Source organism: Athene noctua, chromosome 3, assembly GCF_965140245.1.
Source record: "Athene noctua chromosome 3, bAthNoc1.hap1.1, whole genome shotgun sequence".
Taxonomy (NCBI): domain Eukaryota; kingdom Metazoa; phylum Chordata; class Aves; order Strigiformes; family Strigidae; genus Athene; species Athene noctua.
The window spans coordinates 21,457,081-21,476,455 of NC_134039.1; the positions used below are offsets into that span (position 1 = coordinate 21,457,081).

Below are 19,375 nucleotides of genomic sequence, written 5' to 3' on the forward strand. Positions count from 1 at the left end.
GCTGTCCTCTATTATCTGAACAATTTTTCTTAGGTCTAAAGAGATTTCTCTTGCATTGAGTCACAGAGCCAGAAAATCAATTAATTGTGTCCTCTAATCAAGACTAATTTATGGATTGCTAAAATCAGATTTGATGCAATGCTCAAAAGTTTACAAGATTATTCACTTGAAAAAAACTTATAGACCTAATTAATTACCAGACTACAAGATAGCATAGTTTCCAGGCATGTGAAGGGTAGGATTTTTAACTCAGATCTGCTTCTAGACCTTATCCTGTTATTGGCTTTTAACAAATATACTGATGTATGTAAGCATGAATAGCATAAGGACCATGTAGTACTAGTTGAGTTCATAAGTATTTACTGTAGTTCTAGTGTTTCTGAGGATATTATGTTTGCTCAAATACAAATGTGAGGGGTAAAACAAATAGAATTCAATATTTTTCTATCGTACTTGTGGCCCTGACCAACACTGACATTCAAGAGAGCAATGGATATTATATCTGGGGCTTAACAAATTGTCAGTAGTTAAAAGAGCACATTAACTAAGTTTTGACTTACAGCAAATTAATTCTAAACAAATCAAATGTTAGGTGTTGAATTTTCTGGAAAGGTTGGGATCAAAATAATTTTATCATTCTTTGTTTAGCTGGAAAAATACGGGAGTTCCTTTCATTATAGCATTGCATATATTCAAATATTGTCTGCTAGTAAGAACAAGCAGTAACTAATAACATTTTTCTGCTTGACTTGGTGCCTGTATAGAGCATATTTCACTCTTCGGTTATTTGTTGAACTACGTGAGAAGGGAAAGGGAAAAACTAATTTCCATATTATCTGCACGTGCTTGACACACAGGGCCTTTGGAGCAATTGCATAATTAGAAGATAGGATGATATGAAAGGGATTTTTTTTTTTAATATGCAGTCCTCCTTCGAATATGTTTTCTTCTAAATATCTGTGTGAATATTAAAGTAACAACTTTATATTCATAATAGATTGCCTAGAATAAATAAAAAAATAATCCTTGCAGAATAGGCTAATTTGGAGCTATCATGATAATTTATTTATAATGTATTCCCTCTCTCCCCATTAAGGCCCTCTCAGCATTATACAATTATAAACTGTATGAAAACATCATCAAATATGTACCATAACAGACTAACAAATAATCAAACCAGACCTGAGCCACATTGTTAAAAGGGGGTTTGAAAGTGCTACAGGTGGCAGCTGATGGCAGCACAGAAAGCTGTGCCTTTCAAGTATGTCGAACTGTTAGCCATTTTTTTCAAAATATCCACATTTTTATTTGATGGCCTGTAGTTAGTTGGATGATCAAAGTGTACATATCGTTTTGCTTCAGCTTGTTTTATTGAACTTAAAAGCTCAAGTTTAGAGCTGTAGGTGCTATTACACTTCTGAGCACTTACCTTTATGATTTCTCTTTCTCTCTTGATAGCAATGAGGAGTCATTGCTGCGAATGCGGTACTGTCTCCTGTGTTTCACTTCTGATTTATTTTTCTAGGATATACTGTTGGCGAAAGGTGCTGGATGGGAAGCTGGGAAGAGAGCAGCCTGTTTATGTGATGAGCCCATAAAGCAGTGGCCTGGTGACACCTTCTGTCATACATGATGTTTCTGATTTCAAAGGGCTTTCTCCAGAGCAAACTGACAGGATAATCTGTGTCCTTTAGTCATTGTTTTTATGTATGCCTAGACTGCCAAATCAGAGATTTTTAAAAGAGCCCAATAGCTGTATCAGTTCAGAGGGGAGGGATTCACTGCTTTTTGTGGGGCGGGTACTTCCCTCAGAAAACTAGATCAAAGCCCAGCAGCTCTTTTAAACAAGATCTGATTGACTGGTGCTGTTTGAAGACATTTTTGCCCCTTTGGCGGAGGTGACCACTCTTGCAGCTCTGGTGACTAAAAGTTCTGTATGAACATTTCCAGTTTGCTTCAGAAGACCAAAAAGAATCTTGGGATGTCAATGCATAAGCTTCAATTACTGACAGATAGTTAAGGGTAACACCACAGCAGATATACACCAAAGAGCACATCTGTTCCTTTCAAAAGCAGGACAGCTAAATCTGAACCGATCTAGGCAACTTCTGTGTAGATGTATTCTCCCTGTATCACAATTCATGTCACAAATGCAACATATGAAAATGTGGAAATTATTTCTGTATTGTATTTTTTCAAAAGAAACCCTTAAAAGATTATTCATCAGCTTTCAAATGTTAAAAGAAACATTGCATACTTTCTGTCTTTTTCTCTGAAAGAGAGAAAATGTTCTTAAGAGTCAGTTTTGATCCAACAGTTTACATCAAAATTTCATTCTTTTCCTTTTCTAAAGAAAAATGTTTTGAACAGCTATATTATCCAGCCTTTTTTTCCCTGTTTTATCATTGCTGCTACACCATGTTTTCCTCTTTTATCATTTTTATAGTGAGAGCTCCATCACAAAATCTGTATTAGGCTACAGCCATTCTGGTTTCGACCATAATTTGTTGACAATACAGCTTATGCCGAATACTTACACATTTTCCCATTAGAAATGGCTGTTTCACTGACTTGGAGTCTTTCTGGGGAAGATGTTGATTTTTAAACTAAATTTTCCTTTAGAAAAACGAAAAAGAAAACATGTTTTCCATTTCAAAATTATTTCAGTTTAAAAAATATTTTTTATTGTCTTATGATACAAACCAGAAGAGCTGACATTGGAATAAATTATCTGAAATGAACCCTTCTTGTGAGGGAATTTTAAGGTTCTTGTATTGTTACTCAGAACAACACAAGTCTTACTGTTAAAAGTTCCCATGGCACAGAAATTTCCTATTTCAGGTAAGAGCTGCAAGAGAAAGTTCATAATTTGCTTCATATTTCAGTAAATTACAATACGTGATAGCTCAAATTTTAAAACATACTTGATGATCAGGGTGGGTTTTTTCCCCTGTATGACCCTGTAACAGTTAAACTAATTAAGTTATCTGCTACATGTTTCTTGACTCTTGTTACAGTAAAGCAAATGAACTGATTTTTTTTTTCCCTATTCAATTTTGAGAGAAAACCTGTTTTTCTAACATTTTATATCAGTGAGAGCTCAGGAGAGTTGCAGTGGTTCAGTAGTTCTTAATGATAACTATTTGTTTTGCTCTAGTTTTCCAGATCAAGATATTCACAGAACAGTAGTCCAACAAATAGAAAATATGTCCAATGATGAATTGTTAGAATACCTCCCACAGCTGGTTCAGGTAAGGAAGAAATTGATAGCCAAGGAAGCCTTCTGTCTGGATCAATAACTTCATTAAATACTTTTGATTCTTTCAGTTTGATTGATACATTGTAAGAGGAATAAATAAGAAAGGCTGGTCAGCTGATGCAATGACTGAATTAACAATAGGGCTGAGGTATAGACTGTTTTGGCATGCTGATTAAACTTTTCTGTATACTACAAGAATGTATTTACAAATAACAAACTAAAATAAAAAATGCATCTAAACGAGAACGATTTGACTATGACCACCAAACCAGGGTCTGGTGGTGGCAGGGCTTTGTTGCAGTGAAGGAAGCAAATGGTGTTGCAACAAATCACAGACGTATACAGGGAAAATGGTCAGCACAGAGTAGTCAGGGCAATTTGGGCGTAGAATTGTCCCTTTATAGATGTACATTGCATTTCACTGGAAATTAATGTTTTCCGAGTTATGGGCCTACTGCTTCCAAAGCAATCACTGTGGTTGAGTAGGTCCTGTGTTGCACTTAAGGGGGAACCTTTGAAAGCTTTATTCCCTTACTTGGTAACACTGTGCACATGGATTTCTTACTATTCCACATTTCAGAGTTCCTCAGGGGTTTTTTGTGTGTTTTTAAATAGATATTAGTATAAATGCATGCACATATATATGCATATCTAGATAGATATATATGTGTAAATATATATATGAATACAGATTACACTTGCACAAATTTACAGCATTCACACAGCAGGACGCTTACGTGACCTTCCACCTTCCACAAATTCTGTTTCACAAACAAGTTTATTTAGCAAAACAGATAATCAGATAAAAAATTAAATATAGCATTGAGAGTTTTAAGCGGGGAAAGAAAAGCTACATATTTACATATATGTCAACACAGCCAGAATCAGGATGATATCTGCTTGTCTTGCAGATGGTGTCAGGCACTTGTGTCCTGACTTTTCTTTGATCATTGCATTGCTAGGGCATTCTCCATGTCAGACTGCTTCCTTCAAACTAAACACTGCGTCCTTTCTGATTAATTTTTTTTATAAAGACAACAAAGCCAGCATACAAGTGGTTCTTATTATTAATTTATATGTTAAGGTGCTCAAGTTTGAGTGGAGTCTTGAAAGCCCTCTCGTGAAACTCCTGATGAATTGTTCTCTTCAGAGCATCCAAGCAGCCCATTAACTTTCCTGGTAAGATCATTTGCTATTACTACCATAGCCATTTTCTGTTACAGTGAAATTTATCCATGACTCTATTGGTGTCAAACTCTCTTTTTGTTTAAAATCAACAGAAAACCCTAGAGTTTTTGCTCCTTCTTTATTTCCCTTTCAGTACTGGGTATGAGTAAATTGTCTGAAAGACCTACTTATCTCCGCCTTCATCCTGCCCCTGGTTTGAGGCGGGGGGGGGGGGAAGTTCAGTTCACTTAAGGTCCCATTTGTATATTTCTGCCTGTTTCTGGTTTGAGCCAAAAATAGTCTTCCTCAAAATTTGCAAGCTCCAAGCAGCACTGGCTTACTTATAAGGATCCTGCTTTTGTAATTCTCTGACCTCTCCTGAAGTTGTCACACTTCTCATGTGTGTCAAAGTGTATCTCTTACCCCTTTGTCTGACTTGTGATGGTAAAGATTCTGATAGTTCCTTTCTGTGATTATACAGATGTACCAGTCCTGAGAGTAACTGCTATTTGCCATCTATCTCTACAATATAGGGACTGTTGTAATTGTATTATCGCATGCAGTAGTTATTCTGTTTGCTGTGCTGTTACTTCTAGGCTCTCTGAATAGGAATGCGGCTTTCTGTCATCTGAACAACTGCCCTGTGATCTGAAAATCAAACTGTTATGTATTGGCTTTTTTGTGTTTTGTAATGATGGATGAACTAAGCTTTCATTTACAGTTCAACTGGTTCAGACCCCTTAAAGCAAAAGCTTTCCTCCCTGAAAAGACAACTTGAAATGTAATCATCTGGTTGATGAAGTGTGAGGTCGGAAAGAGCATAGATCATACTTTCATACCTGCATGATCTCTGGAAGTGTTAGTGGGGATATAACAGAATTATGAATGTGTTTGTTTCACTGAAATGAGTAGGGTAACAGTAACATGCCTAATGAGAATATCCATCAAATAAAGAGGAACCACATTTAGCGAGCCATTTTTCTGACAATGTCTGAAATATGCCTGAGATGTTTTCTACTAACTTATATTAAACTTAGTTAAGCAGGATATAAAATGTCAAATCTAGAGTTCTTAAATATGCCCAGAGAGTTGGTAGTTTTCCTGTGCAATTAGAAATGATTTCTAGAGTTCAATGAACAGCGGGAACATCATCAGTTTGACTGTGTTTTCTTTAACTCCTCTCTTCTCAGAAGAAAACTAAGGATCTGCAGTCTTCTTCCTCTTTACTTTACACTGTAGACCTGTGTAGATCCCCACTTTTTTCCCAAATTTTGCTCAAGCTGTCTAATATTATAATCTTGGATAATACAAAGCAGATAGTCCATCCTGAGTAATAGATATCCTAATCTGGCACAGTAGAATTTAATGTGGCAAAATAAATTTATTTTATATATAGCTTAATACGTAGCATAACTATACGTACCCACATTGAATAAAATACTTCTCAATGTTCACTGTATTCACTGCCTTTCACCTGATAGTAGCTCTGTTCATACTGGGTACCTCTTTTATTTAGGCTTTTTGTTCAAATGTTTCAATCTAAACTGAGAACTTAAATGGCACACATCTCTTAAAATTTTGCTTCTTTTATTCATCACACTACACACATTCTTTTTCTTTGGTTACTCTGCTCCACCATGCTCTTCAGTAGTAAACTGTTTTCTGCCTAACATTTCAATTTATGTAATTATTCATATTCCTGTTCCAGTATTTTAAAAGGCAGTTTCTCAAGTCATAAATACTATTTACAAAAATTTAACAGTATTTTCATAGTTTTTATTAATAAAGCCTTAATAATAAAGGCTTTCATTTACTTCAGAATTTGAATTTTAGTCCTTATAAAAGTAATGGAAAACAGAAGTTTTCTTCCACTTAACACTAAAGATATTTTAAAAAGAAGGTCAGTGATTTGATAATGTGGGGAACGTGTGTGCATGTACACTCACATAACTTTTTCTAAGGAATGGGATTAGGTAACATTTTATTCTCAAGTGTTGCATTCTGTTTCATTACCAAATTAGGAATCAAAAAGGAAGGACTGGTAAAAAACACAGTTTAGTAACAAGATTACATTTATTTTTAATTGTAATGAATGACATTACCATTCCATTATTAAATAATACACCATTGCGCATAGTTTACCTGCCCAAAATAAAACTTGAATAAGAAGACTCTAATGGGATTCAGAAAACTGATGTTGTCATTCCAGAACCACAGGGGAAAAGTCAACTGATTTTAACTTCCATGTTTTACAACAGTATTGTTGTAAATTGTAATCTAGAAACTAATTACCAGAAATGGTGGTGACTGCCAGCACTAGCTAATTTTAATGACAAATATAATCTATAATAATATTTCAGTTATTTAGAATTTACTCTATTTCCCTGCACACCAGAGACAAGCAGCTATGCAACAATGATGTACCAGCTCATCACCTTTTAATATTAATGTTGGTTAATAAATTGTTAACTCCTTTCCATCAAGCTGTTATAAGTTTGTCTGGTGATTTTATTTAAAAATTATTGGAGAGTAATTGGCAAGGGTGTACAGAACACGTAGAATATTCATTCTTGGGACACATCTTTAGCTGTTGTAAATCAGGATAGCTTTGGTCTGTTCTTTGCTTGTATCTGCTGCAGATTTGTCCCATTCAACTCTGCTATTTAGTGTGAAAAGGTAATTGATTGTACACCCTGTGTTTGTTAGGGTTTTTTTTTTATCATGTGTGACTTTTCCCCTCTCTAAATTCTTGCGGAACTTGAGCCATTTACATCCATCTGAGTTTCAACTGCTCACTGGTGCTTTTGAATGCACTCCCCTTCTCAAGGAAACTAAAATTGCTCATGCATACAGTGCCAGCACAGGACCCATGTACCATTTAAATCCCATTTTAGTCTTATTTCAAGAGTTCCTAATGTCCATGAGGCATAGCGAACGTTTAACCCGCCCCACTATCTTCTAGACATTCACTCTGATTCTAGTATTTTCCCATCTGAGTTCCTGGAAGGGAAGAAGGCTGGAGAAAGTTTTCCTATTCCCTGGAGCCACAGTGAGAAGTTATTAAACTGGGTCTTGCAAAGCAGAAAAGTTGCTTGAAGGGAAAGAAACCTGCTGAGCCCCTCTGGGCCCTTCAGCTTGATGAAAGTCTCTGTTTATCTCCTTGCTGTTGTGTTTCACGCACAGGTTGGTGTTTTTGCCAGGTTTTGTGCTAGAGTTTTAATCTACCCCTCTGTCTCTGGCAACCTGCCAACCTGTTTCCCACTTGCTTGAGTGTTTTTGGCTTTTAGCTGCTTTCACAGGTGGCAGCTGCAGTGTACAATGGAAACAGCTGTCTGGGGCAGCAGGTGCCTGGGAGTATGTCTCACAGATGGTTGCCTTCCACAGGAGGATTGAATAACGGGAAGAAGTACAGTGTCCTCTAGGATCTGTGGCAGCTGCTTGAAGGTGGTGCTAAGAAACAGGTTTCATTGTCATGGAAGAGCACAAGTGTTTGCAAATTTTGGCAGAGCATGAGAATCTGGTATGCTTAGCTCAAGAAAAGAAAAAGTCAGGTGAAATCTTTGCTGAAGGCAAATGTCCTTTAAGCTTGTTTTCGAAGTCACTAAAACATTATAGAACTTACCTAGTTTACAGCATTTCTCAACTACATTTTGACTGACAACCAAGAGAAAAGGGATTAATCATCTGTCTTTTTCAGTCCACATTTTATAGATAAGAATATGCGATTAAAAAGGAACTCTTAGTGAAATCCAGCCCACTGAAAACGATTTGAACTAGAATATTGATTTCAAGGCTAGAACATAATATTTTATTCTAATTTCTTTTTCTATATAAAAAAGAATTGTAAGAAGCAAAAAGAACATAAGCAATATATAAAAGTTTAAAAATACCTCAGTTAAATAATCTGCTATTGGGAGGTTTGTCCCTCAATATTTTGTTTTCCAAAACTGTTACCACTTAGTTTCATTCCGCAGCATTTCACTCCAGCTTTGAAACCATAGATTATTGCTACATATTTTCTGAAAGGAAGTATATTTTTCGTTGTCAAAACTGGTCTACATTAACCATAATTTACTTGAAGACTTCAAAAGAAGGAGTAAATCAAGCAGATATTCATCTGTCCAACACTCTTAATTATCTGAACATTAAGCAGGCGGCCATCCTCCAGCTCTTTCTCTTCCCATATTTTGGTGTCTTCCTCCCACAGTCAGAAGTTATCAAGTCTGCTAGTTATTAATAAGCTTCCTAAATAGCTGTGTAGAGCAGGCTGAAAAGCCTAACCCATTAAAATGAAATTAATGTAAATACAAAAGTCATCTATTTTGATTTATGTTAGTTCAGTCCTTCTTAACGATCAGAATCTAAAGATCACCTAATCATATATGTAACTTTAAACCTGTTAATAACCAGTCCTGGTATATGTTTGATTAGTTGTTTTGCTACTCTGCATTAGGATTGGAGTTCAAGTCTGGAGTTGTTCAATCTTACAAACCTTTTGAGGGTAACATGTAATTCAACCAAGTGATTATTATAAATTTCATCTGAATTTGGAATACATGATGTGATCATCACTGTTTTGGACTGCAGAGAACCTCAACCATAAAGTGGATTCATATCTCTGGATTTTAGTTCTGAACTCATAATTCTTACGAAATAATTTGGAGACCTTTCTTTCTCTTAGTTACTTATGTGTTTAGTAAATAACACAATTAGAACACTATTTTTGTGAGATAATGATTTAACCATCTACTGTGCTAAGTGCTTCATTATTAGCCATGTGGGACTGGATTACTGCATTGGAAAACAGATAATTACTTTGTTTCCTAATTTACAGACTTTCAATTTTCTCAGACTCCAATTTTCGAAAAAGATGGTGTTAAATGAAACAAAGATTTTGTTGTGAAGAAGCACAAAGGAGTAACATAATTATGTTGGATTTGACTTCCAGTATTTACAGATTGCGTGGGAAAATGATATATTTAAATCAACAAAACCACATCTTACATTTAATTCAACACATTGTAGATTTTAAGAAAAAAACCCTACTATTTTAGACTAATTTTTATTTTTTTTTCTGGCTCTAAAGAAAGAGGAGTGAACTGGCTGTCACTGCAGCTGAAATTGATAAAAGGAGGTACTAGTTACCCTGGATCTGTCAATACTGCTCAATAAAAGGACTGGGAGAGCAAACCCAAGTGCTAGACGTTTGGTCTGCCATATTTTTTAACTGCTGCCTTCCTCTCTGGCTCTGTCTTGGACTGCTTTCTCCAAGGTAGCACTGGAACATCGTTTCAGAATAGTTCACTCCAGGAACCACCCCTAAAAGACAAGATGGGCAAAAGTGCCCAGGCTTTGACACACTCTACTCATACCTGCATGCTGGTGTGAACCATCTGATACGGGTAACACTGACCTTCAGTCTCTTTTAATGTCTCTACCATTTGTGGATTATAACATAAACATCACTATTTATGAAACTATGGGCTCAAATGCAGAATTTTATCTTGTGACCACAGGGTGTAGCACACAGGGAACCAGGGAAACCCAAAGCGCAGTGGTGGGTAGTGAAGATTCAGTCTGTGTGCTGCAGAGGGAACTCACCCTACTATGTCTGTACTGTTTGGCTTCAGGTTCAGGGAGGGCTCCATGAGGCTCGCTCCTAGTCTTGTAAATGTACCTTAAAGCACAGACTCACATTGACTGAGATAATCAAAAGGCCTGGTTCACATGCTAGACATGATACTTTCAGGAAAAGCTAGTCCTATTTTCAGGTGTTATACCTGCAAGTAGGAATATTTGTAAAATTGCTGTCTACACTGTTCCATGTACAAAGAAGAGAATTCTGAATCTATGCCTCTTTGCAGTTTATGAGGTTCTTTCCATTGACTTTAGTGGCCTTTTAATCAGATGGTTATTCTCTAGGACTAAGAATGTGATATGTTCTGCTCGAACTAATTTCACTTATTTAATTTAAATGGCACTTTCCACATGACATTTCTTTGTCAAAGAGCAAAGATGTTGCAGATGCTATGATTTCTCTTTAAAAATTGAGATATTCTGACTAAAATAATAAACATTTTAAACTTTTAAACTTCTAACTAAAAGGATAATAAAAATAAATTCCAAATAATTAAAAATGAAAATGAAAACTCTACTGGGAAAAGTTAACAAAGAATGTAAACATATTATTTTAACATTTTAAATATAAAGAAGTACTTGGTTTTCCCACTTCCTTAAAAATTACCCTTTTAAAAAAAGCAATCTATTTAAAAAATAATAAAGCAACCAAACCTTTTTTGTAATTTAGTGATGTGATATGATATAACCTGGTGAATCCTTGACAAAGGACATAAATAATATAGTTGTGCATGTCTGGTTTTAATTATTTTAATTATTCTTAGTAGAATGAATGTGTTCTTGACTGATTAGTAACCTAGGAATGCTACATGTTTTTCCAAATTGGGTGCAAGCATGAAAAGGAAGAGGTAAGGCACCCTTGTGATCATATATCAAGGTGACAACGGAGTGAAGCATGATCGTTCACATCATTAATTGTAGTTGTGCAGGCAAGTATTCAGCTGCAGCTAAACTAAGTCACTGAACATAGAGATAACTCTGTATGTGTGTCCCCTTTGGAACAGAGAAAATTCCATGCCAAAAATCATGTTTGAGGAGGATTAACATTGTCAAGTGCAACATAAAAAAGTCTGCAAATGCTAAAGTTATCAGTACATGTTACTATAATGAAAAAACACACTACTCTGTTTGTGTACAAGTGAACCTACTTAGAGTTGAAAAGATAAACTGAAAAAGGTGAAAGATTTCAAAAAATAAATTAAAAAATAAAACGCACAAAACCCCAAAACAGAGCAATGGGCCTTAATTCTTTTAGCTGCTTCCTGATTTATAAGGTAGAACTAAGGAAAATGTTTTTCAGTGCATTGTTTTTCCAAACACTGCTTGTCTGATTTATTTTTTCTTTGGCTCCTTTTACATTTAAAAATGTTGAAGCTGACAAATCTAATTTTTCAGTTATGCTGGAAAACTCCCTACTAGCTTCGAGTCATGTCTGTCATAACCTCTCCAGTAATGTAACTGAATATGAAAGATGAGTGTTGTCTTTTGGATATCCTCTGTAGAAAGGAGTGAACAGATGACTTTGGTGGTCTGTTACTATGTCTGATGCCGGGATATGATGGACTATAATGACACACTTGTGGAGTTGAACAGAACTGAGGAAGTGGAGTGGGTGTTGCTGAGAAAGGGATTCAGAGCAGGGCTCTGTGCAGATGTCACACTAGGCTTTCATCTGTGCTTTTCATCTTTTTTCCATTAACAGTGTTTTTTTGTTGTTTATCTTCCTTCAAAAATCTTTCCTGACTGATACCTCACATAATCTTTGCTTGTCCCAAAGGAACATTTGGGGATGTAAACCAGAGTAGTAAATCAGGAAGGCTTTTGACAAAACATTTGTCTAGTTCTGTCACTTCAAATGGATAATTTTCAGTCTTGAATTTGATGGATGTGGAGGGGTTGTTTTGGTTTTTATACTGTGGAAGACTGCTGGAAAATAATGACTGACAGTAATCCACGAAGCTATGTCTTTACACTGAAATTGGCTTTAGGTATTCATTGAGTAGGCCAATATATGATGAGTGACCAACTTTAATACTCTGAAATGTCCAAATCGTAAATAATAACAGTAGCTGCAATTTAAAGATGGTGTAAATTTCCCAGATCAGATTTTGGGATGATTTTAGAGAGTGCAATCCTCAGTCGGAAAGCAAACAGAATGGAGAATCTCCTGTGATTCTCAGCTGAGCAGCTGGTGTGGTGTTTCACTGGTGAAATGTTGCATTCTGCAGCCAAGAGCAACGCTGAAGTTGAGAGGGGTCCTCCAGCTGGCTGCTCCTCTGCTCCAAAGATATAGTGCTACCTCATTCTGACTGCTGAGATGAAATACTAGGAGAGGGTGCCTCACTTGAAATTTGTTAGATATAATATCTAAAAAGTTTATTTTTTCACATTTCATGCTTGCACTTTCAGTTTTTACCTGTTATGAATGTATAGAAACTATTTCATTATGATCTCCTTTGTATAAAGCTTTTTTCTATAAATGGCAATTATTGTACACAAAATGAATCTGCAGATGTTTCAAAATTGCATCAGATCATGTAAAGCATTTTATAAGTCTTGATCTGTTATCGGTCTTTTTCTGTTTACAGCTTAGCAAGCTTCTGTGTTTTAGCTATAGCTGTTTGAACCATTTTTTGGAAAAATTTCCCTTCAGCTACCCTAGAGAGTTGGTTTCAATCCATTTTTCTTTGAACATGTGTCACAAAGTTCTTACTACATGGCTTGAATAAATGCAGTTCAGACTCAGTTTCTTAGTTTGATATGTTGGGAGTCCTCATTTATAGTTATCATGCAATTGATCACAGCCTTGTCTGACTGGTTTGAGTTGATCAGTGACATCTTTATGGAAAAGTATGAATAAACAGAGAGGCTTTAAGTGGATACAGGACATTCAGTGTAATGAACTATTGGTCTTCTTAATGTTGCTGTCAGTTGTATGTTTCTGTGGTTAATATTTCTAGGTTTAATCATCATTCTCCACCAGAATGACAGCTGGGCCTTGGACCTTTGTCTAAATGACTGAAACAGAAAAAGGCGAATCATGAATTAGACTTTGTTGAATGTGTTCCATTAGTACATGATTTAACAGAAAATTACTTTGTGACTAATAGGAATTTTTCTGAGAAAATAAGTCCCTAGTGTAAAACTGAATATAATTATTAACGGGTTTTTTTGTTGGTTTTTTTTTTTTTTTTTTTTTAAAAAAACCCACAACTAACTAAATAACTGTGAAATAAATAGAATAAAAAGCAGTATTTCTAGGGAGGAGAGGGGGAGGATTGATAAAATGTTCTGCCAGGTAAACAGCGCAGAATTGTTATAATTCAGTATTCTTAGGTATTTGCAGATGATGAGTATTTCAGGATTAAATTCATAAAACCCTTGCTGTCTGAAAATATTGCCTTAAGCATTAATTGCTTTCTGAATGCTCACCCGTATTAAATGGTATATTAGTCTGTAATCATAATGTTGTCATTTGGATGGGGACCAAATTAAAAATAAGCTGAGAGAGGAAAAGAATTGTCAGATGAGTTGTCTTTTCATGGCTCTTTTGCTTGAACAACACTACTAACATATTGTAATAACCTCCTTTTAAGAAAGAGAATTATGCATTGGAACGTGCCGCACATTGACTCATTCAGTGTTCTCTTGGGAAAGAGCCCACTTGGTTGAAACTGATGTATGTTGGGCCCTTGAATTAAATAACAGAAAGTGACCAGTGAATTTAAGAAACCTAAATTGACTTTTATCTCTGAAAGGCCATTATTCCTATATAAAGTTATTCAGATATATGTTATCACAATATGATATCAGTAGTGGGTAGCTGAAAGATTAAAGTAGTTAGGAATTTCTTACTGATTTTTTTTTGTAAAATTTTTATCAAAATCAAAGCTCTTCACAGAAATATTGATCTTAGGTATCTACAAACATTCAGATGGTACATGAAGTGCCAGATGAAGTGGAAAAAAAAAAGTCTTAATACTTATACTAGTCACTGGAGGTGTGAAAGTAGAGTCTTGTGGCTGAGGTAACCCAGTGAATGCCACATTGAGCTGTTTTGTATTATTTATTATACCTCCCTCCCCCATATAGTGTTGAAAATTATCCCATTCAATCTAAAGCAAGTCACCAGCAGTTTTTCAACCCAACTCAGAGGAGATACAATGTATATTTTAAGACAATCCCTAATACAAATGTTGTTATATCAGGTACATCTCCTTTTCTTGTTCTTCATTTGAATTGCTCAATCCTAAACCATTAAAATTTTGTCTTACTACTTATCTTGAAAACAAACCATCTCTTAAACATAATGATCGTGTTATGGAATACCATTGGTATCTCACCTGTGCTATTAAGTGGAGGGTGGGCCTTAAGACCAGATAAATTGCTGGCAGCATGTATACAGGAAATAATTTTGTTATAAATTTGATCAAAGCTTCAGTGCTGGAGAGGCTACTGTTTTTCATTTGTTTTTCTTTCTTTCAAGGAGCTAACACAAATAATCTCTACTGAAAATTTTCAAAGGTGAATATGAATTTGTTTCTATTCATATTGTGTGTCTACTCAGTTCAGGGTTTTAGTAGACAGTAGCAAAATAACATGGTAGATGTTGGTCTCATGAGAAAATACATTAGAGGACTGAATTTCTCAGGTGTGGTTGAGCCATACTGTCCTGATCCAATGTCAGGGGAGGTTTTGATATGATCCCAAGGGCGAGATTAAGACACAAACAAGGTCAAATGCCATACATCCAAAACATTTAATTATTTAATTTTAATTATTAAAAGTGAAGAGTGATAGCGATAGTACAGCATAGACGGAAAAGACAGAAATCAAGCAAGGATGCGGGATCGAGTCACAAGAATAGTCACCACCATGGATCCAGCCGTATCCTGTTGGTCCTCAGTCTTCAGTTCTTCAGTGGTGGGTGCACACAGAGCAAAGTTTTCTGTCACCTTTTAAGTTCATTTTATCAGCTGATTAACATATTAGACAAGAAGAGACAGGTATTCCACAAACTCATTTCCATAAGAGATGAAGAAAAAGGTGGAGCATGTGTTATACTGGGTCTGGCTGAGTTGGAACTCGTTTTGCCCTACAGCAGCCCTCACGATGCTGTGTTTTATGTTGGGAGCTGGCAGGGGTTGATAGCACCCTGGTGTTGTGGCTACTGCTGAGCAGTGCTTGCACAACACCAAGGCTCTTTCCAACATCTTTTCCCCCAGTGGGATGGGGTGGGCAAGATCTTGGGAGGGGACAGATGACCCAAACTGACTAAAGGGATATTCCAGACCATATGATGTCTGCTCAGTATAAAGCCGGGAGAAAGGAGGAAGGGGTTGGGTCACCCTTGGTCCTCCGAGGCAACCACTACGCGTATTGGAGCCCTGCTTCCTGAGAAGGCCTGGCATCGCCTGTCCATGGGAAGTAGAGAATAAATCTGTTTCATATTTTTTGCTTCCACGTGCAGACCTTTGCTTTGCTTATATTAAAACTGCTTTTGTTTTACCCACAAGGGTTGGTCTATCTTATTTTCTTTCCCCTCTTTGCCCTGTTGAGAAAACAAGGGGAAAGGGGGGAAGTGATAGAGTGACTTGGTGGATACCTGGCATTTAGCCAAACTACCACATGGGTTCTGCACATGCATTGAGGGGAAAAGGGGGTGAACCACCCCTTGTCCAATTGAGTCGGTGATCATACTCACCCTGTCCACCTTTGGTTTTTCCTCTGTTCCCACAGGTTTTTGCTGACTTCATGCTTCTTGAGGAATCATTGGCTTCTGGGGCAGAAATGTTCACCACTTATCAGTTTTCCTCACCTCTTCAGTGGTGAAGGTGCGAAGTCATTAGCAAGGCATGCATGGAGTTTGGCTTACGCAATAGAGCCACAAAGTATCAGGCTTACACAATCGAGCCAGTGATTAGCAGTACTTATGCTTGAGGGGAAATATTTTCTTTCACTCAGTCCACATTTACCCCCTTTGAGGTTTATCTAAGGAGTCTGTCAATACAAAAAGATCGCTTGCCCTTGTTCTTGTGGGAGACTTTAACTTCCCAGACATCTGCTGGAAATACAACACGGCAGAACGAGACCAGTCCTGGAGATTCCTAGAATGTGTGGGAGACAGCTTCCTGATGCAGCTGGTGAGTAAACTGACCAGAGAAGGTGCCCTGCTGGATCTCCCCTTTGGGAACAGAGAAGGACTGATGGATGATGGGGCGGTTGGAGGCCGACTAGGGCACAGCGATCATGAAATAATAGAGTTCTCTATTCTTAGAGAGGTCAGGAGAGGGCTAAGCAGGACTGACATCCTGGACTTCCAAAGGGCTGACTTTGTCTTGTTTAGGCACCGGCTTGACAGAATCCCTTGGGAGACTCTCCTGAAGGGTATAGGGGTCCAGGAAGGCTGGGCACTCTTTAAGGAGGAAGTGTTAATGGCTGAGGAGCAGGTGGTCCCCAGGTGCTCTAAGAGAAGCTGGTGGCAGAGAAGACCACCCTGGCTGAACAGGGAGCTTTGGCTGCAACTCAGGGAGAAAAGGAGAGTTTACAGCCTTTGGAAGAAGGGGCTAGCCACACACAGTGATTACAAAGATGCTGTGAGGCTATGCAGGGTGGAAATCAGAAGGGCTAAAGCCCAACTGGAAATTAATTTGGCCTCTGCAATCAAGGATAACAAGAAAAGTTTCTATGTCAGTATCAAAAGGAAGTCCAGGAAGGGTCTCCATCCCCTGCTAGATGCAGGAGGAAATTTGGTAACAAGTGATGAGGAGAAGGCTGAGGTGCTTAATGCCTTCTTTGCCTCAGCCTTTAATAACAAGACTAGTTGTACTGAGGGAATCCAGCCTCCTCAGCCAGAAGACAGAGACTGGGAGAACGACCCCCCCACAATCCAGGAGGAGACAGTCAGTGACCTGCTGCATCACACAGACACACACAAGTCTATGGGACCGGATGGGATACACCCGAGGGTGCTGAAGGAGCTGGCTGGGGTGCTCGCCAAGCCGCTTTCCATCCTTTACCAGCAGTCCTGGCTGACCAGGGAGGTCCTGACAGATTGGAAATTGGCCAATGTGATGCCCATCTATAAGAAGGGTCGGAAGGATGATCTGGGAAATTACAGGCCTGTCAGCTTGACTTTGGTGCCCGGGAAGCTGATGGAGCAGCTCATCCTGAGTACCATCACACAACACATGTGGGACAACCAGATGCTCAGGCCCAGTCAGCATGGGTTTATGAAAGGCAGGTCCTGCTTGACAAACCTGATCTCCTTCTACGACAGGGCGACCTGCTCACTGGATGAGGGAAAGGCTGTGGATGTAATAATTTACCTTGACTTTAGCAAGGCTTTTGTACACCATTTCCCACAGCATTCTCCTGGAAAAAATGGCTGCTCGTGGCTTGGACAATCACACATTTTGCTGAGTAAAAAACTGGCTGGACGACCTGGCCCAGAGAGTTGTGATAAATGGAGTTAAATCCAGCTGGCGGACGGTCACGGGTGGTGTCCCCCAGGGCTCGGTTTTGGGGCCACTCCTGTTTAACATCTTTATTGATGATCTAGACGAGGGGATCGAGTGCACCCTCAGTCAGTTTGCAGATGACACCAAGTTGGGCGGGAGTGTTGATGTGCTCGAGGGTAGGGAGGCTCTGCAGAGAGACCTGGACAGGCTGGAGCCATGGGCTGAGGCCAACTGGAGGAGTTTCCATAAGGCCAAATGCCGGGGACTGCCCTTGGGCCACAACAACCCCCAGCAGCGCTACAGGCTTGTGGAGGAGTGGCTGGAGAGCTGCCAGTCAGAGAGGGACCTGGGGGTGTTGATTGACAGCCTGCTGAACAGGAGCCAGCAGTGTGCCCAGGGGGCCAAGAAGGCCAATGGCATCCTGGCTTATATCAGCAGGGACAGGGAAGGGATCTTACACCTGTCCTCAGCACTGGTGAGGCCGCCCCTCGATTCCTGTGTTCAGTTTTGGGCCCCTCACTACAAAAAGGACATAGAGTTACTCGAACATGTCCAGAGAAGGGCTACAAAGCTGGTCAAGGGTCTGGAACACAGAGGAGGAGTGGCTGAGGGAATTGGGGGTGTTTAGTCTGGAGAAGAGGAGGCTGAGGGGAGACCTCATCACCCTCTACAGCTACCTGAAAGGAAGCTGTAGAGAGCTGGGTTTGAGCCTCTTTATCCTAGTAGAATGCGACAGGACAAGAGGGAATGGCCTCGAGTTGCGCCAGGGAAAGTTTAGACTAGATATTGGGAAGTATTTCTTTACAGAATGGGTTGTTAGGCGTTGGAATGGGCTGCTCAGGGCAGTGGTGGAGTCCCCATCCCTGGCAGTGTTCAAGAGTAGGGTTGATTTAGAGCTTAAGGATATTCTGTAGGTGGGAACTGTGCTAGGCGAACAGTTTGACTAGATGATCTCCAGGGTCCTTTCCAACCTAGATGATTCTGTGATTCTGTGAACTGCAAGGGAGTGGGAGGGTGCATCCTTTGATATACTTCTGCTTTCTTGGGTGAGATTCTACTACATTTGACTACTGGACGAGGGAAAAGCTGTGGATATTATCTACCTGGATTTTTGAAAAGCATTCGACACAGTTCCCCATAGGATTCTCATAGAAAAACTGGCTGCTCATGGCCTGGATGAGCAAATAATCTGCTGAGTCAAGCACTGGATGGATGGACGGTCCCAGAGAGTGGTGGTCAATGGAGCTAAATCCAGCTGGCGGCCTGTCACGAGAGGTGTTCCTCAGGGCTCGGTGTTGGGACCATTTGTGTTCAACATCTTTATTGATGATCTTGATAAGGACATAGAGAGTATCATCAGTAAATTCACAGATGACACCAAGTTAAGTGGGAGTGTCAATCTGTATGAAGATAGGGAGACACTACAAAGAGACTTGGATAGGTTGGATAGGTGGCCAACGTCAGTGGGATGAGTTTCAACAAGGCCAAGTGCCAGGTCCTGCCCTTGGGCCACAACAACCCCAGGCATGGCTACAGGCTTGGGGAGGAGTGGCTGGAGAGCTGTCTGGAAGAGAAGGATCTGGGGGTTCTAACTGACAAGCAGCTGAACACGAGCCAGCAGTGTGCCCAGGTTGCCAAGAAAGCCAACGGCATCCTGGCTTGTATTAGAAATAGTGTGACCATCAGAAGTAGGGAGGTGATAGTCCCCCTGTACTCTGCACTGGTGAGGCCACACCTGGAGTGTTGTGTCCAGTTTTGGGCACCTCAATACAGGAGAGAGATATCGAGGTGCTGGAGCGAGTGCAGAGGAGGGCAATGAAGCTGGTGAAGGGCCTGGAGAATAAATCCTGTG

The 19,375-nt window shown here is 39.0% G+C and overlaps 1 protein-coding gene across 1 annotated transcript in view; it reads left to right on the forward strand.

The window, feature by feature from the left end:
• The window catches only part of PIK3C2G (phosphatidylinositol-4-phosphate 3-kinase catalytic subunit type 2 gamma), a 212,991-nt gene that overhangs the window by 84,493 nt on the left and 109,123 nt on the right, over window positions 1-19,375 (forward strand). Inside the window, 2 exon segments of the mRNA XM_074901319.1 lie at window positions 3,158-3,251; window positions 4,344-4,438. Of these exon segments, the coding sequence (XP_074757420.1) occupies window positions 3,158-3,251; window positions 4,344-4,438 (189 nt within the window).